The sequence below is a fragment of the Schistocerca piceifrons genome, chromosome 7, assembly GCF_021461385.2.
Source record: "Schistocerca piceifrons isolate TAMUIC-IGC-003096 chromosome 7, iqSchPice1.1, whole genome shotgun sequence".
Taxonomy (NCBI): Eukaryota; Metazoa; Arthropoda; class Insecta; order Orthoptera; family Acrididae; genus Schistocerca; species Schistocerca piceifrons.
In genome coordinates this window covers 406,012,947-406,039,658 of record NC_060144.1, presented here as the reverse complement: position 1 = coordinate 406,039,658, position 26,712 = coordinate 406,012,947, and the positions used below count along the sequence as shown (strand labels likewise).

At 40.3% G+C, this 26,712-nt stretch overlaps 2 protein-coding genes across 3 annotated transcripts in view; both read right to left on the bottom strand.

Annotated features, from left to right (window-relative positions):
* LOC124804702 (SURP and G-patch domain-containing protein 1) overlaps positions 1-26,712 on the bottom strand; it is a 152,409-nt gene that overhangs the window by 110,328 nt on the left and 15,369 nt on the right. Inside the window, exons 3-4 of one of the 2 annotated variants that reach the window (XM_047264960.1) lie at positions 16,093-16,232; positions 15,921-16,019 (exon numbers count right to left, since the gene is read on the bottom strand). In XM_047264960.1, coding sequence (XP_047120916.1) covers positions 15,921-16,019; positions 16,093-16,232 — 239 coding nt within the window. The remainder of the gene's footprint in view (positions 1-15,920; positions 16,020-16,092; positions 16,233-26,712) is intronic. The other variant, XM_047264961.1, reaches the window with a different exon arrangement.
* LOC124804703 lies at positions 10,817-13,563 on the bottom strand. Its single transcript, XM_047264962.1, has 2 exons — positions 13,194-13,563; positions 10,817-11,661 (listed from the first exon to the last, which is right to left on the bottom strand). Exons 1-2 carry the CDS (start codon positions 13,360-13,362, stop codon positions 11,177-11,179), a joined length of 654 nt encoding a protein of 217 aa, XP_047120918.1. The 5' UTR covers positions 13,363-13,563; the 3' UTR covers positions 10,817-11,176.

Genomic DNA, 26,712 nt, shown 5'->3' with positions numbered 1-26,712 from the left:
AACTTGTGGGACTAGGATTTTTGGAAGAAAGGATACTCTGGAAACATCCCCAAGTTATGGCTAGTCTATGTCTGTGCAATATCGTTTCTTCCAGGAGTGTTAGCCCCACAATTTTTTGTGAAGTCCGGAATAGGATATAAAGTACGGGGGAAGTAAAGATGTGAGGAAGAGTCGTGAGTCATACATGGCAACTCAGTTGGTAGAGCACTTGCCTGTGAAAAGCAATGGTCACAAGTTCAAGTATTGGTCTGCCACACAGTTTTAATCTGCCACAAAGTTTGGTCATCTATGCTTATAGTGGCAATAAATGTTGGATAAGTCACACTAAAAGTTGTGTGGGACACATTATTGGAATACTTTTCATATCACCAATTTCACAGCTACACTATGAACGTTCTTCGATGAGAGGCTGAGGGCAGAATAAAGGTTTGCAGGTAGGTCTTCATACAGCTGTATGCTATTACTACCTATCCTCCATACTTCTCAGATGCAAACATGATGGTGCTGCCACCATGGCCAGATAACCAGTTCATTTTGCCAGATCATAATCATAGTGTCCCTATTTACAAACTGTTAAAAATAATTTTAAAAATGATACTATAATTAAAAATAGTGTGAGGAGAATTAAATACGATAAAAAAAAAATCACCAAATTTTTTGAAGTTTTTTAAAGAAAAAGAGTACTTTTTGAGATAAAATTGGGTATGTAAGGGAGTATAGATTCTCTAAAATGACACTGCATCTATTTATTTAAAGTTACAAATTTAGACTAGGAAAAATTTTTGGACTGAAAATTTTAAATATGATATAGCAGATCCAAAATATATTTTGTCCTTGCCTGCAGACTCTAGACAAAGACAGACTGACAAAGTACTTTTTGCACGGTGCAGACATCTGTGGCTGTATGAATTCCTCTTTCCCCTTTGAAATGTAGCCAAGATATAAGCTCCTCCACCTACAGCTGCTGGATCAGTCATTGAAATAGAACCTGGTGTGAATTCTTCAAAGGGATTGACACCATACATTCTGCTATCACTCTTCAGCGAAACACTGGAATCGGACTCCTCAGTTTCCCTTATCTTGCCACAGCTTTGGTCACAGGCACAGGCTCTGCTACTTCTGCCCCCCCCCCCCCCCCCCCTCCCCCTCTTGTTTGGAGGCTTTTCTTTTTCAGCAAGGAGTTTGCCGTATTCTCCTGTTCTTATCCGATCTATGACAAATGATATATCCTACATTTGGTCACATGTTTTCAGTCTCCCCCTCCCCTCAAGGAGTAAATTCTCAAAACTTGCTGAAGTTTCACTGCTGCAAACAGAGGTTACATTTTTTCTTTCAAAATCATTAGTTTCAACTTTATCTCCATCACAACAAGGCATCTTCATCTTCAGAAATGTTGTGAAATGACTAATTTCTACCACAAGTGACGTTTATGAGCTCATTCTGTTTCGTCTTTTTCAGGATCCAGTAGAAGAGGCTACTATGATCCATTGTAGGGACAGATTGTTATCCAGTAGAATAGGATGAGACTGTGACCTATAAAAGGGTCAAATTATTGTTTTCTTTAATTATGAAATTATGTTTTTTAGACTTCAAAGCATGTAGTTGTGCTCTGCAGACCATATCATCAAACTCTGATTTAGATGGTGTTCTATGATTGCTTCTTTGCCACTGGATCAACACAGTATTCCAAGTGACCTTGAATGGCTTGCAGCAACACTTAAATAAAAATTGCAGCTGGTTAGCTGTGAGTAGCGGCAGTTTTGCAATTGTAACTTTTCCATTCCTTATTTTTTCAGTGAATTTGGGATCGAAATAAGTAAGGCAACCATACAGTGATAAAGGTAAAGTCATACTTCTACAGTATCACAGGAATGACTAAAGTAGATTGAAAAGATGGACGACATCATGGCACTGTAAACTGCATTGGAATAAAATGTGCTATGTAGCTGAAGCTTTGAAACCTAACAGTCTATATTTTCTGGCACATTAATGCCAACAGCAACAAGGCATAGAGCACAGTCTATACTACCTGGTGCATTACTGCCAAAAGCAGCAAGAAATACATATTTCAGTGTATAGGACCACACGATAAAAAAACTTCTGGCCATCACTTTTGGAAACCATCTGTTTCACATTTTGGGACAGAGTGTAAGGTATTTAAGGATTATATTGACTGCTTGATAGTTATCTCCATATAATAAATATGATGATAATGAATAACTCAGCAGACAGAGCACCATTTTCTGCATTCGGATATTTGGTAGAAACAAAGTCATTAATTTCAAGAATATGGCAACAATTCTAGAACTATGTACACATTTATGTTCAATCCAAAAACGTTGTTTGTCAAAATGGTTACTTATTTAAAAATGAAATTTGTAATGGAAAAACAAATTATAACTTCACTGTTCCTAAACAATGGCAGCATAAATAACAGTAGGAATATTTGTAACATCCATGGTTTTCTTATAAATACACTGGGTATATCATTTTTTGGAAAATTTTGGCTACATCAGTTTCAGGGCACCTTATCCTAAATACTTGAATCACACACATCAAAGTTCCAATTTCAAATAGTTGACATGACAATAGTTCAAGTAAACAAAAGATCTTCAAACAAAAGATATTTAATTTGCTGGAGCACAAAATGAACAGCAGTCATGATATCTTCAATTCCTGGAGCTAAGAAACCTACTAAATAGAACCTAGTTACAGATAAATATTTACAGAAAACAAAATGAAGTGAGCTCATAATTAAAAGTCACAGGCACTTCAAGGCTTACATGAACAAAGAAGGAAGTAACCAAAACACTATTACAGAATCATACCTACTTTCCTTGAAGTGATATTAACAAATAGCTAAGTTTAAAGCAGTTCAGTACACAAACTGTTGCATAATTAAGAATGATATTCAAGAGGGAGAATACTTATGTGGCTGTCAACTGCCTACCTCATGGTACCGTGTAGAAAACCAACTCTTGCCACACAAACACTGAAATGACATACTGAGAAATCTCTGATTTATGAACAGAAAATCATTCCAACATAAAACTGGTGAAGTATGAATCCGTAAAACACATTGCACCCCTTCTAGCAGACCATTATCATAGGTCATCGAATAGTGTTTGAAGTCATTCAAAAACATGACTTATGAGAATGGATATCTCCTTTGTAACAATCAATATGGCTCCCATAAATGGCAGTCTTGAGAAGCTCAGTTTGCTCTGCCTCTCCATGAGATTCAGAAGGCAGTTGATAATGGCTCCCAGGTTAATGCCATGTTCACTAACTTCTGGAGAGATCAGATAAATCTTCAGTGTCCCCAGAGAAAGAATGAAGAGCTGCTCATGGAATGTTAAGCTGGTTTTGTAATGGAATTTGAGATTTCCTGACAGATGGAACTGAAGATGTCATCCTTGGCAAGGCAAAATTGTAAGCTCTAAAAGTAACTTCTGGTGTATCACATGAAAGAGTTGAAAGTGCCACTATTGTTCAGGACATATATAAAAGATACGTGGATAATGTAAGATGTTCTTTGAGGTGGTTTTATATAGGAGGGTTTCAATGGCAGAAAATTATCATAAACTGCAGGAAGACCTCCAGAAAATCAACACTTAGGAACTGGCACTTGACCCTCAACATAAATACATGGAACATACTGCATGCAATTAGGTGGAAAGGTCTATTATTCTTTGATTACATTATTGGCCATAAATCACTAGTAACAGTAACAGTTATGCAATACCTAAGAGTATCCATCCAGAGAACAAAGTGGAACAACCACATAAAACTAACACTGGACTACCAAGAGGAGATGCAGGTTGAGATTCACTGGTAGCATCCAGAGAAGATGCAAAACATGCACAATAAAGTTTGTAAAATATTCATTCAATTGATTCTTGAGTACTGCTTATCAGCCTGAGCCCAAGGAAAGGTCAAAAAACAAAAAAGAGCAATGTGTTTCATCAGAGGTTCATTTAATAAGTGTCATACAATCATAGGAATGCTCATTCTACACCCATGGTAGATGCAACAAGAAGCATTGAATATCAGACAGACTTACTACTAAAATCATTTGATGATACATTCTTCCCACATATGTCTCACAAAATTACTGTAATTAGAAAATTATAGCTCATACAGGCACAGAAGCTTGCCAACAGGTCTTCCCATGCACCATTCGCAAACAGAACAGGAGAAAGGGGGAGGAAACCATAGTACACTAAACTACCCTCCACCATAAAGTGGTTTGCAGTGTACAGGTGTAGATGTAAAACAATCTCAGAAACACATTTATTGAAAAAAGAATTTATTGGTTAAAAAAAATCTTGAATGTACACTGATACCTATCACGATTTCCATAACTGCTCAAATGCTCAAATATTACAGTACTATGTGGTGTAGACACTAAAATCTCTGACACTGTTGCACAACATATCACTTCGGCGAAGGACATACGTCAATAGTTTTAAAATCAATCAATGGAAAATCCAGAATGGAATGATGACAATATTATGAAAAGGATGGATTGCTACTCACCATATAGTGAAGTTCAGTCACAGACAGGCACAACAAAAGAGACTGTTAAACATGTAAGCTATTGGCTAAAAGGCTTTCTTCTGAATTACACAACACGCATGCACGCATTCACACAAATGCAACACACATTCACATGACCACTTTCCCTGGCTGCTGTGGCCCACTTTCCCTGGCTGCTGTGGCCAGACTTCAAGCAACAGCACAGGAGAAGCAATCTGGGTGGTGGGGTACGGAGAAGGCTGGGGTGGAGATTGGGAGGGATAGCAGTGTATGAGTGGGAGGTGGTAAAGTGCTGCTTTTGGGAGCATACAGAGGATGAGGTGGAGAGAAGGTAGGGAAGCTAGCTGCAGGCCGGAGGTTAGACAGAGAGTGGAGAGGGGGGGGGGGTGGAGAAGAAGAGAAGTAAAAAGACTACAGGTGCATTGGTGGAATAAGGATAGGGATAGGTGGATGAAGGACAGTGACTAATGAAGGTTGAGGCCACGAGGGTTACATGAATGTAGGATATATTGATGTGTGAGTTCCCACCTTCGCAGTTTAGAAAGACTGGTGTTGTTAGGAAGGACCCAGATGGCACAGGCTGTGAAGCAGTCACTGAAATGAAATAGTTTTTGTCATGAAGCCTAAAAAGGGAGAACAAAATGCACAAGTTGTCAATAAACTACTTTAAAAATGTAGATGTTGGTTCTAAACTTCAAATGTCCATTGTTTATTTGAATTTTGTAATAGTGACAGCCTCATTCGTCTAAGGAGAGGGATATGTAGTGTAGCATATCATTTGGTTCATTTGGTGAAATGACATGTCACACGGCATCTCTCAAACCAACAAATGATCACCACCAAAAAATTTTATTTTTGAGATGAATTTAGAAGGGTATGCTGTGTTTGTTTTTTTTCCTGTTTGTACACTCCTGGAAATGGAAAAAAGAACACATTGACACCGGTGTGTCAGACCCACCACACTTGCTCTGGACACTGCGAGAGGGCTGTACCAGCAATGATCACACGCACGGCACAGCGGACACACCAGGAACCGCGGTGTTGGCCGTCGAATGGCGCTAGCTGCGCAGCATTTGTGCACCGCCGCCGTCAGTGTCAGCCAGTTTGCCGTGGCATACGGAGCTCCATCGCAGTCTTTAACACTGGTAGCATGCCGCGACAGCGTGGACGTGAACCGTATGTGCAGTTGACGGACTTTGAGCGAGGGCGTATAGTGGGCATGCGGGAGGCTGGGTGGACGTACCGCCGAATTGCTCAGCACGTGGGGCGTGAGGTCTCCACAGTACATCGATGTTGTCGCCAGTGGTCGGCGGAAGGTGCACGTGCCCGTCGACCTGGGACCGGACCGCAGCGACGCACGGATGCACGCCAAGACCGTAGGATCCTACGCAGTGCCGTAGGGGACCGCACCGCCACTTCCCAGCAAATTAGGGACACTGTTGCTCCTGGGGTATCGGCGAGGACCATTCGCAACCGTCTCCATGAAGCTGGGCTACGGTCCCGCACACCGTTAGGCCGTCTTCCGCTCACGCCCCAACATCGTGCAGCCCGCCTCCAGTGGTGTCGCGACAGGCGTGAATGGAGGGACGAATGGAAACGTGTTGTCTTCAGCGATGAGAGTCGCTTCTGCCTTGGTGCCAATGATGGTCGTATGCGTGTTTGGCGCCGTGCAGGTGAGCGCCACAATCAGGACTGCATACGACCGAGGCACACAGGGCCAACACCCGGCATCATGGTGTGGGGAGCGATCTCCTACACTGGCCGTACACCACTGGTGATCGTCGAGGGGACACTGAATAGTGCACGGTACATCCAAACCGTCATCGAACCCATCGTTCTACCATTCCTAGACCGGCAAGGGAACTTGCTGTTCCAACAGGACAATGCACGTCCGCATGTATCCCGTGCCACCCAACGTGCTCTAGAAGGGGTAAGTCAACTACCCTGGCCAGCAAGATCTCCGGATCTGTCCCCCATTGAGCATGTTTGGGACTGGATGAAGCGTCGTCTCACGCGGTCTGCACGTCCAGCACGAACGCTGGTCCAACTGAGGCGCCAGGTGGAAATGGCATGGCAAGCCGTTCCACAGGACTACATCCAGCATCTCTACGATCGTCTCCATGGGAGAATAGCAGCCTGCATTGCTGCGAAAGGTGGATATACACTGTACTAGTGCCGACATTGTGCATGCTCTGTTGCCTGTGTCTATGTGACTGTGGTTCTGTCAGTGTGATCATGTGATGTATCTGACCCCAGGAATGTGTCAATAAAGTTTCCTCTTCCTGGGACAATGAATTCACGGTGTTCTTATTTCAATTTCCAGGAGTGTATATGTGATCTGCTGTGGAAGGTATGCATGTATCTGCAAGCGGAAACAACAAGAGTTGTACTGATAAGTTTTGGGGCACCTGCTGGTTAGTGGTTCATTCTTTGTCGTCAGGTTCTGCCTTGGAGATAAGGTGCACTTCACAGAAGAAGGACATAGGTGACAATCATAATGATGTCATCAATATCTGTAGAGTCTTGGGCGTCATTCTGCAACTTTTGGTCATTTTGACATACATCATCTGTCACAAACTGTTTAAGCTTTATGTATTGAGCAAATACAATGTTTCAGTTCATCTTTGTGTGAAGTGTTTCCACTGTGTCACAAGCAAAGTTCAGTATACTCTGATTACCGAAGATGTATTTTACATCACTATGTAGAAAGTTGCAACACTATTTGAATTTACAGTTTACCGCACAGAAGACGGTGCAAAGGGTAAGAAATTCCTATCTATGCTGAGTTACATGGTTATTTTGGATCTGCATTGGAAGTACAGCAGGTTCAAAACTATTAATTACAATGGTGACTGGTAAGTTATTCACAAATTAACCCACACAAGGAGTGGAAACATTTCAAGGCAACTGGGCATTTACAGCCTTAGGAATTAATCCTTATACAAGGTGAGGTAGAATGGACTCCCTGATTTGACAGATCAACTGTAAAAAAACCAACAAAGATAATTAAAAAAGGTTTTTATTTTTGAAAACTACATTCAATGCCATTTTATTTTCATTAGGTTTCAAAACTTATACCAGCCAGGTGACGACCCTAGTGAACGACACACATATTGAGCCACTCAAAAAAGTTTCTGAAAACTCTTCTCAGCATATCTTCTGTTGTTCCAGTGATGACATCTGTAATTGCCCTCTTAAGAGCTTCCAAGATCCTTGGTTGAACTTTGTGAACCTCTGCTTTGAGGTATCCCCCCTCCCCTCATAAGGAGATCAGGCTGCCAGGAAACTGTTCTTGTAAAATTTGGCATGAACGATCGGCAGTATGAGCTGTGGCACCATCATGTTGAAACCAAAAGGTTTCTGTTATATTCCTCACCATACTCTTCCATTTTGGGGAGTAAAAATTTCTCCAGCATCTCATAATAGCGCGCAGATTTCACAATAACAGTTGCACCCCTATCATTTTGAGACTGTGTAGAGGTCTTTGGTGAAGTTCACATGGGTTTCAATCGGCCAGTGACGAAAATTTTACTTTTTTTTTTTTTTTTTACTGATCTGGAAAGGTGAAAATGTGCTTCATCGCTAGACCAAAGAATAGTGTAGAGTTCCACAGACGCTAAGATTGCACTGCAAGCATCTGTATGTTTCACCTAGTCTTCTGGACTAAGAACTTGAACAACCATCAACTTGTAGTGATGTAAGTGAAGGTCAGAGTGTAAAATTTGCCTTACCACTCTGGATGATATTCCAAGAGAAGCAGCATGTCTCCATATAGAACGTGATGCAGGCTATTCAATGGACACTCCAACTGCCATGTTTTCAGGTGTCCTCGCAGTTTTCGGTCAGCCAACTGGTTTTCTAGGAAGTGCACATCCTGTCACCTCAACACTAGTAATCCATTTCCTAACGGCTTTAGCATCAGAAACCCTGTCGTGACAATTCAAACCAAACCAACTGTGAAGAGCCCTCTGCGCCGCCATTGTTTTTAACAAATGTTTCTACGACAAAGCCCCGATGCTCACTAACCCCAGCAAGGCGGCGACTATTGAAAATGGCACCATTTCCTCCACCTAACGCCGCTACTTTCACTCCGCTACCGCACCTGCATGCTCTTCAGTGATTGTTTGAAACTAGGGAGTCCATTCTGCCCACACTGTATTTAGATTAAACTAACTTTGTCATTTTGATATTTCTGTGAAATGTGTGGTGGTTTACAAACATCACTGAAGTATAATTCTTTCTCATATGCCATATGCTCATTGTCTCATTTCACTTGTCCATGCAGCATCTTACAAAACTCAGAAAGCTGCTTGGTTGGAGGACAAAAAGCAAAATACTAATGGAATCTGAGTGCCCTCTTTTGCCCCTACAGATACATTTTAAAGTAAATGAAGCAAAACTACACCCACATCCAATTTAAGTCTTTGTTGCTATAAATTTTTCCTTTCTGTAGAAAATAGTATTTTTAGTCACATTTTTTCACTACATAGTCTTTTTCAAACAAGTCAAACAATTCAGTCAAAAATTTGAATCTTTCACATCATAAACACACATCGCAGCTTGTGCACAGAGCTGCAAAAACAGAAACATCTCACACACATGTTGAAAATATTTTTAATATAGTAGCAAAATACTGTGTTGCATCATGTTTGAAACCATTGTACAAATCTCTGAATTCATCTGTGTGTTCAGTATTTCTCTGTTGCATATGGTCCATCAAGTCACTCAGGCTATCAGTTGGCTGATCAACCAAGAAACATAAGTTTACTTTGCAGTAATAATTGCTTTCATTCTGCACTCTGATTAAGAGTCAATTACAATTCAAGTGGCATATTTATCTACATTATAAGTCATAGAAGTCACAACATCCTAAATATTTCCTAATCAAACATCAAAATAAGTTGTTTGGCAAATGATAATACACTAAAGGCTGATTATTTTGCTATGCAGTTAATACTTGAAACTTTTCCATACCTACTGACTCTTCCATGTCTGACAATTGCGATTCCCTACATAACTGACAACTATTTCTTTTTATGTTCAACTGTAGTGGTCATGACTGTCTCCTTTGATTAAGTTAAAGTTTGCGGAATTGAAGTCAGACTGCTCCCTGTAACAAATTCACACTCCAGGAAGTGCGGTCCTATGCATCACTAGATGCTATGTGGGGAAAAACAGTCTACCATTCCTTGGTCGCTTCATTTGAAGAAATTAAAGTATTCTCCTCTTTCAGTGTATCATGAAGTAGCAATTATCAATCTTTACTAGACATAGTGCTGACTGATAACCATATTATGATTGTTGAAGATGTACAATTGACTGAATCCATTAAAGCCTGCCATCATGATGTCCAAATCTTTACAGAATTGCCTGCCTATCCAAAGCTGCAGAGTCACATTCCTCACTCCACAGCGTGTCTGTCTTCTAAGCTGACTAGACAACTTTAGGGTTGACTGTTTCAATGACTTGGTGAATCACACTAGTAATGTAGCTGATCATGTTAGCACCGGTCAGGTCACGGCGTTAGGCCGGTAACGCACTAAGCAGCCAAGCTGCGGCAGCCGCAATTTTGAGCAGCCAGCCGACGGCTAGTCGTGACGAATGGGCTGAGCGAGATGGACGTGGAAGACACGATTATTGTCCACCTTTTGTCTCAGAAGAAACGCAGAACCAAACAGAGATACTGGATTCATCCTCTACTGTTGGAGCGACACACAAAGGGTTTATTTAAAACTTACTTCAAGGATCTTCGAAACTACCCAGATCGTTTTTTATTTTTAACTATGCAAGAATATCAGTGGAATCTTTTGATAACCTTGTGGAAAATATAAGAAATTCCATAATGGGTAATGATACTCGTATGTGAGCTTGTGTAACTTCGGAAGAAAAATTGTTGATTACTTTGAGGTGAGTTCAAAAACAAATATGACAGTTCATTTTAATAATATTTGAAAATAATTGGCCAGCAGTTAAAATGATAAGTCGCAATTTATTTATTTCTTTTTAGAGAAAAAAAAAATTGCCCTTTCCAAATTCTGCAGCAACCATCAACACCAAAGATTTATGTTGCTGACTAACGGTGGTCGCTCGTATTAGAAAATGTACAATTAAAAAACTTCAAAGCAGTAAAACGCCAAATTTGCGTGAAAAATTATTGTATTATCATCGGTTTCTCGCCTGGTCCTTCAATTCTAAAGTTACAAATTTGAAGGAACTGAAAACGGACGAAATCAGAAAACAGAAGTGATAGTTTGAAAATAATAAATAATACAACATGTATGATGATTTGACATTATTATTTTAATTTTATATGCTAAATTATAACAACATTTGGAAAGAATATAATTATTAAAGTAGTAGATGTACTGATGACTGGAATAGATCAAGTATTTCAGAATTCTGGGTTGACACAGTTGAGTTAGTGGGCGATGACAGCTCATTGTATTTGGCGGCAGTGTCCTGTCTGTATGTAATAGGCGTAGAATAATCACTGCGACTTTCCTTCTGCTCTCTGCTGAAGTCTGCTCGACCACCATTTGGCTGTAGTATGCATCCATGCTGAAACGGCTGTCTTGTCGAGGCTTCTGGTTCATACGTACGGCTATATGCTCCAGCCACTGTTGTTTCTGACACATGATCAAAATAGCCTTGGGTGATAAGTCCGCAGTGGAAGCATTTGTACTCTTTTTATGACGTCAATAATCTCCATTTTGGTAGTAAGCTTGCAATGTACCAGAATCTTTTTCATGTCTTCTAGTAATGAAAGCAGAAATAGTCTATCTGAATCATATTCTTGATGCCTTTCACACTCCTCCTTCAGTGCGATACTCTGTTGTAGTACATCAATCAATCTGACGTCATTACTTTTCTGCTTCTTTCTGGGAAGAAGTGAAGGACTTTGTATGCCACAGCTCCCACAGTTATTTTCAGCAACGTCAGTTTCATCCAGGCTACCTTGAGTTATATTGTCTACAACAGTTTCCTTAAGAAACTGCAATTGCCCGAAATACACATTAGGGCTTTTATGCAAAGCTGCTGATCCACTTTCGGCACCTGCTCTGCGTTTTAATTCCCTGCTGAAACTTGTCCTAATGGTCTTCCACTTCTGCTGTAGAGGTTTGCCTGCAAAAAAAGTCTCTGTTAGTGGCACCGATGGGATGAAATTACGGATGTTAATATGACTAATCTATTATAATAATTTAATAAAATTCCGGACAGAAGTACGTGGGTTTCATTTTTTCATATGAACATATATTTCATTTCAGATATCTGGCTACAGCAGCACTGAGTCACAATTTTCGGATCGGACGTACTACTGTCCGAGAAGTCATATATGAAACTTGCTTGGCGATTTGGGACAAAATGAGACAGACTGTGTTTCCAGACTTAAATGAGGCAAGATGGATTGAAATAGCAAATGGATTTAATAGATATGCAAACTTTCCCAATTGCATCGGTGCCATCGACGTGCAACATATCAGAGTAATGAAACCCTGTCATTCAGGTTCACTTTACTATAATTACAAAAATTATTTTTTGATCGTTTTACTTTCTTTATGTGCTGCAGATTAGAAATTCACTTACATTTATGTTTGAGAATATGGAAAATGTAGTGACTCATCTATTTTTAAGAAATCAGTTCTGTATGAAAAACTCCTAAATAAAAATTTACAAATACCAGAGAAAAGCTCAATATTAAACAATGGAATACCGATGCCATATGTCATTGTCAGAGATGAGGCGTTTGGTATGTCTGAAAATTTAATGCGTCCTTATGGAGAAAGGAGTTTAACAGACAAAAAAAGTATCTTTAACTACCGACTGTCTCGGGCTAGGCGATTTATAGAATGCACGTTTGGCATTCTGGCAAATAAATGGAGACATTTTTCATCACCCTATGGATGTTCGGGAAGAATTTGCAATTGCCATAATATAAGCATGCTGTGTTTTACATAATTGTGTGAGAAAGAGATGGCTACAAATTTGAAGACACGCTGTACATCCCTCCAGAACTGGAAATTTCCCCAGGTCCTACTAAAGCAGGATGCCGTTCATCAGCATCAGCATACAGAGATTTATTTGTGGATTATTTTACACATGGAAATCTGCTGGAATGGCAAAACAGAATTGCATTGGGGTAATAATTATATGTGTTAATTGAATTGTGGACATGACTATTAGTGCTTTCACGTGAATTATTGTTAAGTGAAAATGATACCCTGCACGTTTGGCATTCTGGCAAATAAATGGAGAATTTTTCATCACCCTATTGATGTTCAGGAAGAATTTTCAATTGCCATAATAAAAGCATGCTGTGTTTTACATAATTATGTGTGAGAAAGAGATGGCTACAAATTTGAAGACACACTGTACATCCCTCCAGAACTGGAAATTTCCCCAGGTACTACAAAAGCAGGGTGCCGTTCATCAGCATCAGCATACAGAGATTTATTTGTAGATTATTTTACAGATGGAAATCTGCTGGAATGGCAAAACAGAATTGCATTGGGGTAATAATTATATGTGTTAGTTGAATTGTGGACGTGACTATTAGTGCTTTCACGTGAATTATTGTTAAGTGGACAATGATAGTCTCTTCTTGATTACTGTATGTATAACCATTTTTATTATGTAATAAATAATAAATGACTTACCGAATTCATGCTTTTCATTTTTCGTCATATTCTCCTCACACATTATATTTGTAATTTCCTCCCATCTCCTCCTCTTCACGTCACGGTCACTGTACTCCTCACAAGATAAGTCCCAGATTGCTCTTTGTCTTTCAATTTCTTGAATAATTTTCTTGGTGTCGAAATCCATTGCAACTTTTGGCTCGAGGTGCAGAAAAGGTGTGGCTGCTCGGACAAGTGCACGGAGACTGAGGCAGCCACACACACTCTTTGTGGGACCCACAGCTCGCCACTGGCTGTGCACAGCTGCCTGGCTGCCGTGCAGTCGCCCATGTTCTGTCGGCTGCCACGGCCACAAAATCCTGGCTGCCTAGTGCGTTACCAGCCTTAAATGTAGCCAGTCAGCTCCACACTATCCAGATCACCCTGCTGATTTTCACCTGGAAGCTTCCTTTAGGTGACAGCATTTTCAGGTAGGCAAATACTATGCACCAGACACAGACAGTAACAGTGTGGGTAAGAGTAGTTGTCGTTTAGCACAGAAACTGAAAGGAGGAGGGAGAGGGGGTGGGGGGTTAACCTCAGGTAAGAAATGAGTTGGAAGTGAACCAGGTGCATTGCCTAAGGAGATGGTCAATTACATACTAGCACTGGTTTTCTAAAGGCAATGGAACATCCATGTGGTCAGCAGTCCTTTCCATCGATAACATGTAAATGGAAAAATCTAAAATCATTCTGCAATGACCATTGAAAATCTACATACACTAAACATATCCTCAAAACAAATAAAATAAACCATACATAAACTCAATACAGTAAAAACTATGAAAAGCAATTATATGATGTGTCAAACAAAAGGTACCCTTATACATTATGACATGAATTTCTTGAGATGATCAAAGTTTGGTTGTGGCAGCAGAAAACTACAGTGTACAATATTGAAAGTATAACTATACAAATCACAATGCGCTCAAGTACCATGTATTCACACATGATCCTCATTATTCTACTTACCCGTAATAAAATACATCCTTTCATAAAACAGCTAGAACTGACGTCATTCAAAAGTAGTGCATACTGTCATGCTTCTAGATACCTACAGCACACACTGATCAGCCAGAACATTATGACCATCTGTCTAATATGCAGTATGTCCACATTTGGCATGGATAACAACAGCAACACGTTGTGGCATGGAAGCAATGAGGCCTTGGTAGGTCACTGGAGAGAACTGAACTGACACCACAGCTCTGAAGCGAATGCCACGAAGTGGTTCCTTCATCTTCGGAATCAAATCAAAGTCACAAGGACTTTAGTCCAGGGAGTATGGTGGACGGTACAGCACTTCACAGTCCCATCGAGTGAACAGAGCAGCCACAGCTTGCGCTGTATGCACCCACGCACTGTCATGCAAAATGATGGGTGGGTTGCACAGAAAGCGTCACTGCTTCTTGCGCAAAGCTGGTCACAGGTGATGACCCAAAAACTAACAGTAATACTGTGCACCGACGGTCTGCCGTGGAGGAATGTAATGCGTTAGGATAACGCCTTCACAGTCGTACACGAGAATCACCATAACTTTCTCCATACTGGGACTCTGACGCACTGACTTTCGCGGCGACCCATAATGAAGCCATTCACTGGATTGGCATTTCAGTTTTGGCTTCGTAGCATTTGCTTCAGAACTGTTCCAGAGATTCGACAGGCAGTAGACAGCTCCATTCGGACCATCAACAGAACAGGCACTGCTAATGGTATACAATGCCTTTCACATCACTGGCAACAGGTTCTACACAATGCTGGTGACTACTTTGAAGGACAGTAACAGTGCAAACATGTAACCCTTTTGTATTGGTTGTGAATAAATAGTTACCACTATTTAAGTTCCAACCCTCATATCTACCCCATAAACTAGATGCACACCTAGAGATTCACTTCTTAGTAGAAGTTTCAAACTTATTCAAAATCCAGTAATTAAGTGAAGTCCTCCACACTCATATGTGCAATGCACAGCACCTAACATTGGTTGCTAAAGATCTTATAGAACTTCTAGTTACAGAGGAGTTGTAGTGCTGACTAGTACAAGGCTGCAAAAGCTTGGACTTGCCTTACATACTACAGACTGAGGGCCTGGGAGTAAATGCAACGCTGATTAAAGTGGATTTTTATTTCAAATCTGACAAAACAAACCATAACATCTCACCCTCTACTGAATCTGATTTATTTAATATAGGTTGAATCTTACACAAAAGATTACAGCAACCTGCCACTTTTTACATAGCTATCTATTAATATTAAACAGTGCCATTACCGGTTTCAAATTGATAGGTTCATCTTCAGGTGGCTAGTTCACATTTTACATTAGATTTCGTGTTTTGTTTCCCCACCTGACAAAACTTCCTTGGGGTGGTGATGCCCTACAACCAAAATAAGATGTGAGACAACGTCTTTTTAATTGTAATTGTGCCTCATGACGATTTAAGTGATGTAAACAAATTATTATTATTATTAATAATAATTTGTGTACATTATTAATAATAATCATTTGTTTAAATTACTTAAATTTTTTTTCTTTTTTCCTTTCTTGCATATCTTCACTCTGACATGTTCTAGCCTGTAGTTGTGACATTCCAAAATTTTAGACCATCTACATAATTCAGCAAACTTTTTGTGTCAGCTGCACAGCACAGCCCCAAATTCTCTGTGAAGACACTTGGCACAGAAGACCATAAGTATGTACGTTCTCACCTCTATCCCTTTTGTCAGACGCATGAGTATCAGTGGCTTGAGGAGTATTCTTTACGTCAATAATACTGCTGACGGCATCCTCTCTTCTCTGTTTACCTTCTGAAAGAAAAACAATCATTTCAAAAACCAAAAGAAATATGCTTCAAAACATTTCTTAGTACTATTATTTTACCTTTAACACCAGACATCTTCTTGAACTGATCCAAGAAGCTTCCATCATTTGAGAAAATGTTCAAAGCACCAGAGGTTTTCTGCTGAGAAGAGTTACGATCTGTATGTGATTGTTCTTTCTTCCATCTGCTATCAAGGTTGCTGTAAATAGACCTTGCAATAATTTATTTTTATTTACAAAAGAAATACATCTACAGAGTGTATAAAACAGTCTCACTAATGAATGTTTATGATATTTACATTTGCCATGCGCAATGTGTTAAATAAATAAAATAGATGCTGTTACACAATAATGGAAGATAAATTCCACTGGATCATTATTATGGGCAAAATATGAAGCAATTTTAGAATTTGGGAAATGTTGAATTTTCATTTTTATCCACTGTGGGCCTGATGGGCCTAACACAGCTTCACCAGTGGTCCCATTTATTGGCATTTTTCAGGGTTCCTGTAGGGCCTGCACAGTTAGTAAAGCAGTCAAAGCACACAGGCCTTTGTTGTACTTTACCCATACAGGCAGCCCCTTGCTTCATGCCAAGTGGCTAAAAGAAAGGGAAGAAAGCATTTGGAAGTGAGGAGAAGACTGGATCAGAGTGACAACAGAGAGGTGGAGGAAGACTGAAGAATGTGAAAATGATTGTGTTCCAAGCAGACCCTACCACTGGCAGAGAAGTAGTGGTGTGTTGTTGTTGTTGTTGTTGGTGGTGGTGGTGAAAATGCTGTATAATATGCATGAGGAAGATATGATAAATTTTTATTTCATCCATCTCAGTTGCACAAATATACAATTTATTGCTGCAATGGTTACTGGCTTTGGATTGACTTGCCCATTCTCAAACCACACATCTTGTTATTAGCCATAACTAGTTACACAACATGAGGCCATAAGGCATGCACTGCTTCATACAAGAAAGTCACACTGTGAGCAACAAATATGCTCACTGATATGTGATGGCCTGTGTGTCTGCTTTTTCACCTAAATGACACAACCAAACTTCAGTTTGTCATATCAATGAGCGTATTTGTTGCTCACAGTTTTACTTTCTTGTATGCAGCAGTTCAGACCTTTTGGCACCATGTTGTGCAGCTGGTTACAATTACTAACAAAGTGCGTGGTTTGAGAATGGGCAAGTTAGCCCGAAACTGGTAACCACTGCAGCAATAAATTGTATAGTCATGCAACTCAGAGGGATAAAATAAAAATTTACCAAATTTTCCTCGGTATTATATAGTTGTAGACCTACGATTCTGAGCAGCATGGCTTGAATTAGCAAGCAAATAACTGTTTGACAGAAGTACAGGGGCTGTAACTAGTTCACTATAAAACTGTGTACATTAATTGTAGTTCACCTTTAAAAATTACCAACAGGATACTATTCAGAATCTCACAATATTAGAACATTGTTTATTTAAACTTTCTGTGAAGCTGGAATTTTTCCCTGTTCTCAATAATATAAATTTCAATTATTCCCTTTCATGAGTGAAATTACTTTAATACATACACATCCAAAATATTTTAAAAGTTGACATACTTCAGTATACAAGATTTTTAAGAGTTATACTGAAATACACCATTTTTCAGTAAGATGGTGTTTTAAACAGGGAAGTTTCTAAGTATGATACAATGGCATTGCTGTGTAATTAGTAAATCAGTCTTGTTCAAACAGAAAAAGTAAGTTTACAGTTTGGTTGGAATACTGCGGCCAAAAGCGAACAAGACCTCATAAAGCACAAATGGAATAGAACCACTGATGCAATTAACAATTCCATGCTTCCATGTTAAGTTGGAAATACATGTGAATTGCACAATGCGACATCTGTGATCTCACAGAACAACAGTTATAATATCCACCAAATTATGAGAATATTACAGAGACTGGTGTTGTCAGAGCTAATGTCTTGCATTCTTTAAACAGTAACCTTAGACGTGCACATCATCATTTTTATACGCATTAAAAGAATACAACCTGACTGGAGAATGCAGTCCCACTTCACAACCTTTATCAACTAAATCCTACACAAAATAGCAGCTTTTCTGAATTACATACACAGTGTCCAGTCAAAGTTAAATATCTCGAAAACTAGACCAACAGACAGGTGCAACAAATGGTACATTTATTGTGAAGGCTTTAAAAATTTCATACAGAAAGCTGTTAACAGGTGGTACTGAAGTCGGAATACACACTGCCTTTAAAATAGTGTGGTGCATCTCACAGCAATCAGTTCCATGGTTTAAACTTGAAAGGAGGCTAGCATACCGAAGGAAAAGGTTGAAATCATGTATTCCACTGAACGTGTTTTTCTGGTACTGGAATGCCACAAGTTAAAACACTGTGCTAAAACAACAAGGTGCAGTTTTCAAACATTATTTAATTTCCAAAAGGATCTACAAGCTCTTCGCCAAATTCCAATGGACTGGCAGCGTTGCTATTGACCTAGCGGAGAATTTTGGCCCAAGGCCAACTTCAGTTACTCCTGAGAATGTCGCCACGGTTTCTGGAATTATTCAACAAAACCCAAAGGAATCCATCTGATGAAGTGTAGCACAGACTGGTTTGAAGCATTCCAACATGAAGAAAATACTAAGACAGAGCCTACATGGTTCTATTCAAATTACAAAGCCACCAGGCCATACCTATATGAACTGTGCAACAAAGGACTGAATTTGTACACCATTGTCTCAAAGCAATTGATAATGAAGGACTTGATGCTGGCTGCATCTGGTTCACAGACGAAGCACACTTCCACCTGAATACAGTCATGAACAACAAAACTGGCTATTTTGGGGTTCTCGATACCACCATTTGTGTGAAGCAAAACCGATGTGTTCTCCCAAAGCTACAGTTTGGGTTGAGGTATAGAGCAAAGGCATTATTGGCACTTTTCCATGCAAGAAACTATCAATAATGAGCACTATGCTGCAATTTTTGAACAGTTTGAATTGCAGTTGAATAAGCAATTATATGATACAAGCTCCTCCCCCCCGTCTGTACCAAGGCATGTTCATTGATGCCACATTCATATCCCACTCACTTGCTGGATCTCCCTCGCAGCCTTCAGTCTCCTTTCCCTCCACTTCTCCAAGCTCCCAAAATTATAATACCACCTTGACAGTAGTGAGAAATGGATTGGTTCAGTGTCACACAACAAATCTGAAATTTCCCTGTTAGTCCCAAGATGTATTTCATCTCTACCAATGAAATGTACATGTGAAATGACTCAAGTTACCCAAGTTGCTCAAATGGTTTGGAGCCCACATTAAACTACAGGTCTCTCTAAAACTGGATGGGTGTTAGTTCAAAAGGTCAGAAAAAGGCATGTGCATATCAACTACAACAGGATCAGGCAGAGTACAGCTTTCTGGTGTTCAAATTAAGCTTTTGGTTGAAGGCAGGTTAAGTTTAGGCAGTTAGAAAAGCTGACAAAATACTGTGAATTGTATCAAAGGATAATACATTAAGCTAATTAACGAGGCACAGAGCTCCACAACAAAATGGTAATAATTATTACAACAATTTTCTGGGGAGAAGTACAAGAGCACCGTCGCTCTTATTGGGGAATATTATTAAGTGCCTTTGGCTGTGGAGTTGTCAAATTAAACTGCATTTTTCTTTGATGGTAGAAGTTACTGGTGTGTCCAACAATTTAGCCCTCATATACAAGAAGCATTCTCTTTAAGCAACTTGTACCAAGCTATGGGGGCAATTCTATTAGAAAAGGCCACAGTGAATACAGAGTCCACTGACGGAGCAGCCATAACATTACTCAGTATTGCACTCCCCTTTCCATACACATGCACACAGTGAAAGATTCTTCCAGGTCATCCACCTTCAATTCTGTTGAAATTTATATAGAATGTACCTAATGGACCAGTAAGAACTTTACCAAGTTTCAGTTCCATCTGAAACTTGATATAGGTACTAGATTCATTTTCACATAGGCCACTTTCTTCAGAACTAGAAACATACAAAAATATCAGTTTTGAAAAGTCACTGTTCCTGACGCAATGTTAAGATTAGTGCTTCATGGTGAAAGTATATCTTCATCCCAGCATTATGTAGTACATGTTGTGAAGGAAAGTCTCTCAGCTTTTAGGCCTCTGTAAACCTAACACACAGTTAAAAAGCATAGATTAATTAACATTTTCAAACCTGCAATGATTCGATATTCTTTCAATTTAATATAACAAATTCAATGCTGATAGTTTCAGTCACTACAATGAGGGCAGTAGTCTGTCTTAGAATCATAAACTCCTTGTTTCATATATTCAATAAAACATAGGATCTGTAGAATTACAATGGTTCAAACATATTTTGTAAAATGGGAAACAGAATTTAAATGCATTGCTGAAACAATAAAAAATTTAAGTCAAATTTTTGCATCTTAACTTAAATGGTACCAAAATGAAAATAAGTATTTCTGATAAATTTAAATGTGCTCTTTTAAGTGGAGTAAAATATTGCAAAATCAAAGACATCAATTTTACAACATGCAGTATAACATAATGCACAATTTGTCAACTTCGGTAATATGGAGGAATAGATGATAACTTACTGACAGGTAGATGGACAATGCACTGACAAATGACTTTTTTCCAGTGCCCTCTACTTAACTATATATTCCTTGTTAAAAGATGGGGAAAAAAATCTATGACAAGATTTTCATCAAGCCTGGAAATGAATCTCATTCATGTTATTTCTGTATTCTGTGCAGAAAGCTGTCATATACCAGAATCATAGTTCCAATACATCGGGAATAATGCCTTGCCAAGCTTTAATATTTCTCACACTTTCCAGTCGCAAAGAATGTGGTTGTTGTGAAAATAGCTCTCATAACTACAAAAACTTGTACATGGAACTGAAAGGTGTTACATTTCTACATTTTCTAAGTGTCCTGCCAATAAAATACAGTCTTTGGTTAGCCTTCTCCACAACATTTTCTGCGTGTTGGGTCAATTGCCAATTTTCGCACCATTCAGATATCTTTTCTAAATCATTTTGCAATTTGTTTTGATCTTCTGATGACTTTATCAGTCGGTAAACGACAGCGTCCTCTGCAAACAACCGAAAACAGCTGCTCAGATTGTCTCCCAAATCGTTTACATAGATAAGGAACAGCAAAGGGCCTACAACACTTACTTGGGGAACGCCAGAAATCACTTCTGTTTTACTTGATGACTTTCTGTCAATTATTAAAAACTGTCACCTCTCTGACAGGAAATCACAAATCCAGTCTCATACATAACCGAGATGATATTCCATAAGTGCACAATTTCACTACAAGCCACTTGTGTGGTACAGTGTCAAAAGCCTTCCGGAAGTCCAGAAATATGGAATTAATCTGAAATCCCTTGCCAATAGTACTCAAAACTTCATGTGAGTAAAGAGCTAGTTGTGTTTCACAGGAACGATGTTTTCTAAGCCTATGCTGACTGTGTGTCAATAGACAGTTTTCTTCGAGGTAATTCATAATGTTCATATGTTCCAAAATCCTGCTGCACATCGACATTAACAATATGGGCCTGTAATTTAGTGGATTAATCCTACTATCTTTCTTGAATATTGGTGTGACCTATGCAACTTTCCAGTCTTTGAGTACGGATCTTTCGTCGAGCAAACAGTTGTATATGATTGTTAAGTACGGAGCTAATGCATCAGCATACTCCAAAAGGAACCTAGCTGGTATACAGTCTGGACCAGATGACTTGCTTTTATTAAGTGATTTAAGTTGCTTCACTACTCCGAGGATATTTACTCCTACATTACTCATGTTGGCAGCTGTTCTAAATTTGCATTCTGGAATATTTACTTCGTCTTCTTTTGTGAAGGCATTTCGGAAGGCTGTGTTCAGTAACTCTGCTTTGGCAGCACTGTCTTCGATAGTACCTCCATTGCTATAGTGCAGAGAAGGTATTGATTGTTTCTTGTCGCTAACATACATCACATACGACCAGAATCTCTTTGGATTTGCTGCCAGGTTTCGAGACAAAGTTTCATTGTAGAAACTGTTATAAGCATCTCGCATTGAAGTCTGTGCTAAATTTCGAGCTTCTGTAAAAGATCGCCACTCTTGGGGATTTTGCGTCTGTTTAAATTTGGCATGTTTGTTTCGTTGTTTCTGCAACAGTGTTCTAACCCGTTTTGTGTACCAATGAGGATCAGCTCTGTCGTTTGTTAATTTATTTGGTATAAATCTCTCACTCTTGGTAGAAGTTCAAACAAATCTCCTTAGGTACATTCCACACAACTTCCAACGAAGTGAAGGTCACTGAACTGGGGCCCCTATGTCAAATGACCTAAAGGTAAAAAGTCACTTTGGATGACAGATGGGATCTCACTACAACAGAAACAATGAACCTCCCGACAGTTACACCACCTAAAATCCCATGTGCTGACAATCATTGGGATACTGGTGCTGAAGAAAATAGTTGGAATATATTTACAGATTATGCTGTTATATGCACATAAATTAAGGATTGTGGTGTTATTTTGTTACTTAGTGATCTCTAATTTTTGAAGTTTTAAGTAAGCTACTTTAAATCTATTAAGTGCCCTCTAGCATGGAAAGCAGAGCTTTTGTATGCTGGGTTTAACAATTTGTGTAAAAGAATTTGATGCAAGTGCCAGGAATGACAAGATATGAAACATGACACTTTGCCACATCAAATTCTTTGTCATGTTTACATCAGTTGTTGAAAGTTATAATGCATAATTACACCCAAATCATTTGATGCATGCAAAGATGAAGATATACAGAATATGGCTCTAAAAACGTGTAGGCATCTTACGACATTTATGTTCAGGCTAAGAAAGTAAAAAGTACAAGTTTTCACTATGTAATCACAGGCAAAATGTGTGTGGTCCCTGTCAGGCAAGGCTCTTCAAGAGTGCCAGGACAATCATGATAGAAAATTAAACTTCCTTCGCCATCCTACCACGAAGAATAAATAGAAAAACGTAATGTACAGCTCAAGCTGTATCTGCTAGAATATCTGATAATTCAGATGGCAAATATACATTAAAACGTAAATTGTTATAAAATAGGCATTGGTTCAGAAAAAGGTGCACTGTCAACAGTTGTTTGCAGAAGGCACAGAGTGGTGGGGGTCTCACTTAACAAATAACAGTGACTGAAATGACAGTGCCCAATATGCAGCTGAACTAAAAGTTTCTCCTCACAACTAGAGGGGCAAGAGGAAGTCATCCAAGCCACTGGAAGGGGTTTAATTTCCCGGAGACTTTTCCCATATAGGGGAGGGGACCAAATAGCAAGGTCGGCAATCCCATGTTCTAGGATGGCAGAAATCAAGGGAAAACAGCACAGTCCAGTTATGGGGAAGGGATAACGTGCAAACAAAGGGGGAAGATGGACGTCAGGGCAGCAAGAAGACAAAAGAACAGGAGGGGGTGGGTGGAAATGGGGAGAGCAGGGATGCCCCATAAAAGCTACACACGTGTGGCACGACACCCACACTGTGCCATACCATTATCATGATACAATGGAGACAACACCAGGAGAAGAAGACACAATAAAAGAGGAAACAAAACAGCACAACAGACTGGGAAAAAGTATTTAAAAGGAGACGAGAACCTGGCCGATGGGGAGGCAAGGTCAAGGCCTCCATAAATAATGCCTATACTTACTGAGATTCAAATTCCAGGAAAAAATTCAAGGACTTATACCTGTGATTGTAAATCACTTAAAAAGAAGAAAAAAATTGAGAACAGATGTAACCAGGTGAGGGTTGTAGGCTAACACCCTAAACAAGAAAGGTGGGATGGCATACTTAGTGTGAAGGGCCAAAGGGTGGGGCAGTCCATCAAAATATGGATCACCATGAACTGAGACCCACAACTACAACACGGGAGGGGGTGGGGGGGGGGGGGTGGCTCGATGTCCAATAGAAAGATGGCAAAGGATGGTAGATTCCCACTCCTGGTACACTCACATGGCCAGGAACCCAAAGGAAGTCGACCAAATATGCAGCATCACCAAGATCAGCGAGAAGGTCATTGATGGCATACATCAAGTGTTGGCACAAAAAACACCAAGCAATAGCCTGAAGGCCACTCATTGAGTCTGTACATAACAAAGTGCGGGTCAGGGAGGACCATTTAATAAAACAGAGGGCCCTATAGATAGCCATGAATTCTGCAGTAAATACCCCATGTGTGGCAGGCAACAGCTAGTGTTCCGTGCCAACAGAAGACGTGAAGGCACATCCCATCTGATAGCGAATTTAGAGCCATCAGTGTAAAAAACAACTCCATAGTAAAACGCCGTAACAGCATTCAGAACAAACAACGGAACACCACTGGAGTGATGGAGGCTTTCAGACCCCAGAAGAGGTCCATATGAATCTGTGGCTGAGGAACTAATCAAAGGGAGGGGGGTGAGTGAGGGTGGGGGGGGGGGGGGGTGGGGGGGGGGTTGGAGAGAGCACGAGGAAGAGGACAAGAAGGGGAGATGGAAGTCACAGTGGAGAGAAGCGAGGTGAAGCCCAACTGATAAACCCACCCGAGGGTGGGCAGCAGGAGTGTGATGGCCCAAAGCTGCAAAAAGAATAGAATAGGAGGGTAATCAGGTGAGGAACGAATAGTAATGGCATCGGAAACCAGGAGCTGGGACCACCAAATCTAAAGGGGAGGGATCCCAAGTTCAACCAGAAGACTATCAACAGGACTAGTGAGAAAGGCATTGGTGGCTAAACGGATACCACATTGGTGAACCAATACCAAGAGGAGCAGCATGGAAGGGCTTCAAATGATGGATATGAGGCAACCAAGTAAGCTTGTTGCCAAAAAGAAGACCCAAGAAATGAAACTGGGGAATCACGGTCAGGTGTTGTGCATCAAGGTAGAGCTCTCGATCAGGACAGAGCATAGTACAGCAACAGAAATGTGCCACCCTTGAGAGAAGGAGAGAGAAATGGAAACTGTGTGAGAGTGTCCACATGGAAGCACTGTGGATGGCACCCTGGAGCTGTCATTCTGCAGAGGGCACTGCGTGGGAGCTAGCCCAAATGCAGAAGTCATCCACATACAGAGCAGGGGTGACCAACAGTCCAGCAGAAACCACAAGCCTATTAATAGCGATTAGAAAAGGACATGTAATATGGAGACCTATGAAAAGCCATTCTCCTGTATCTGCAGACAGCTGAGAACAGTTCCAAAGAACTGGTGGGACAGGAAGTGACAAATAAAAATAAGGATGGGGTCCTGAAGACCCCACTCATGGAACGTGTAAGTACGATGTGATGGCACCAAGCGTGTCGTAGGCCTTACGAAGATGGAAGAAAACTGCAACAAGATGGCAATAAGAAAATGCCTACCGAATTGTGGTTTCCAATCGAAGCAGATGATCAATCAGAGACCGTCCCTCCCAAAAGTCGCACTCCTAAGGAGATAAAAGGTCCCGAGATAAAAAGACCTGAGCCAATGAGCCATCATCCATTCTAGTAATTTGCAGGGAACACTGGTCATGCTAATGGGCTGGTAACTATCAAGGGACAACGGATCCTTGACAAGCTTAAGGGCAGGAACCACAATACTATCCCCTCCACCGAGAGTGAAAAATATCTTGGCGCCACATACAGTTAAATACCTGGAGGAGATATTGGCATTGTGGAGGATTGAGGTGTTTAAGCAATTCATTATGACTGGAGTCAGGAGCAGGAGCTGAATTGTGGGAAGAAGAGAGGGTCAGAAGAAACTCCCATTCAGTAAAAGGTTCATTGTACGATTCCATCTGACAAGAGGTAAAACATAAGTGGGAAGCTTCAGCTCACTGTTTCCAGAGGAGGAAGGCAGCTGGATAGGAGGCTGATGCCAATGTCGTTGCAAAATGGGTCATGAGGTGTTCCATGAGAAAGGATGGATCTGAACAAAGGCCACCTGGAAGGGCAAGGCCTAGAATGGAAGACTACTGCTTAGAACCTTGGAAGGTAGGGGGTGTAACCCACACCCATGACGAAGGAACAGGAGTAACTAGAGAGGAAACAAAGCATTCCCATAACACCTGTTTGCTCTGTTTGATTTGACACACAGACATTTAAAGGTAATAAGACCGGTGGAGGATTGGTGCCACTTAAGATGTTGCAAGGCACGATGACGATAATGGGTAGCAGTCGCAATGGCCATGTTCCACCACGGAGCTGGCTGACAGAGAAAGAGGCCTGTCAAGTGGGGAACAGCAATACTGGCAGCACAGATTATCTTATTGGACAGATCATGGACAACTTCATCAATATAATCTGACAAAGAGGGTGGAAACATGACCTGGTATCTATATAGAGACCAATCAGCATGATGGAAAACCCAGTGGGGTAACCTGGTCAGCACAGGCTGGAAGGGAACAAGAGAATCAATGGAATGTGGTCACTATCACAGATGTCATTGTGTGGCAACCAGTGTAAGGAAGGAACAAGGAGAGGGGAAGAGAGTGAAAGATCAATGGCAGAAAAAGAGCCATATACAGCACTAAAATGAGTAGGGGAACCATCATTAAGAAGGCACCCATCGTGGTCCGCAAGTAATTGATCAATGACAAGCCCACGACTAGATGACGAAGCATTGCCCCACAAAGGATGATGCATACCAAAATCTCCAAGGAGGAGGAAGGG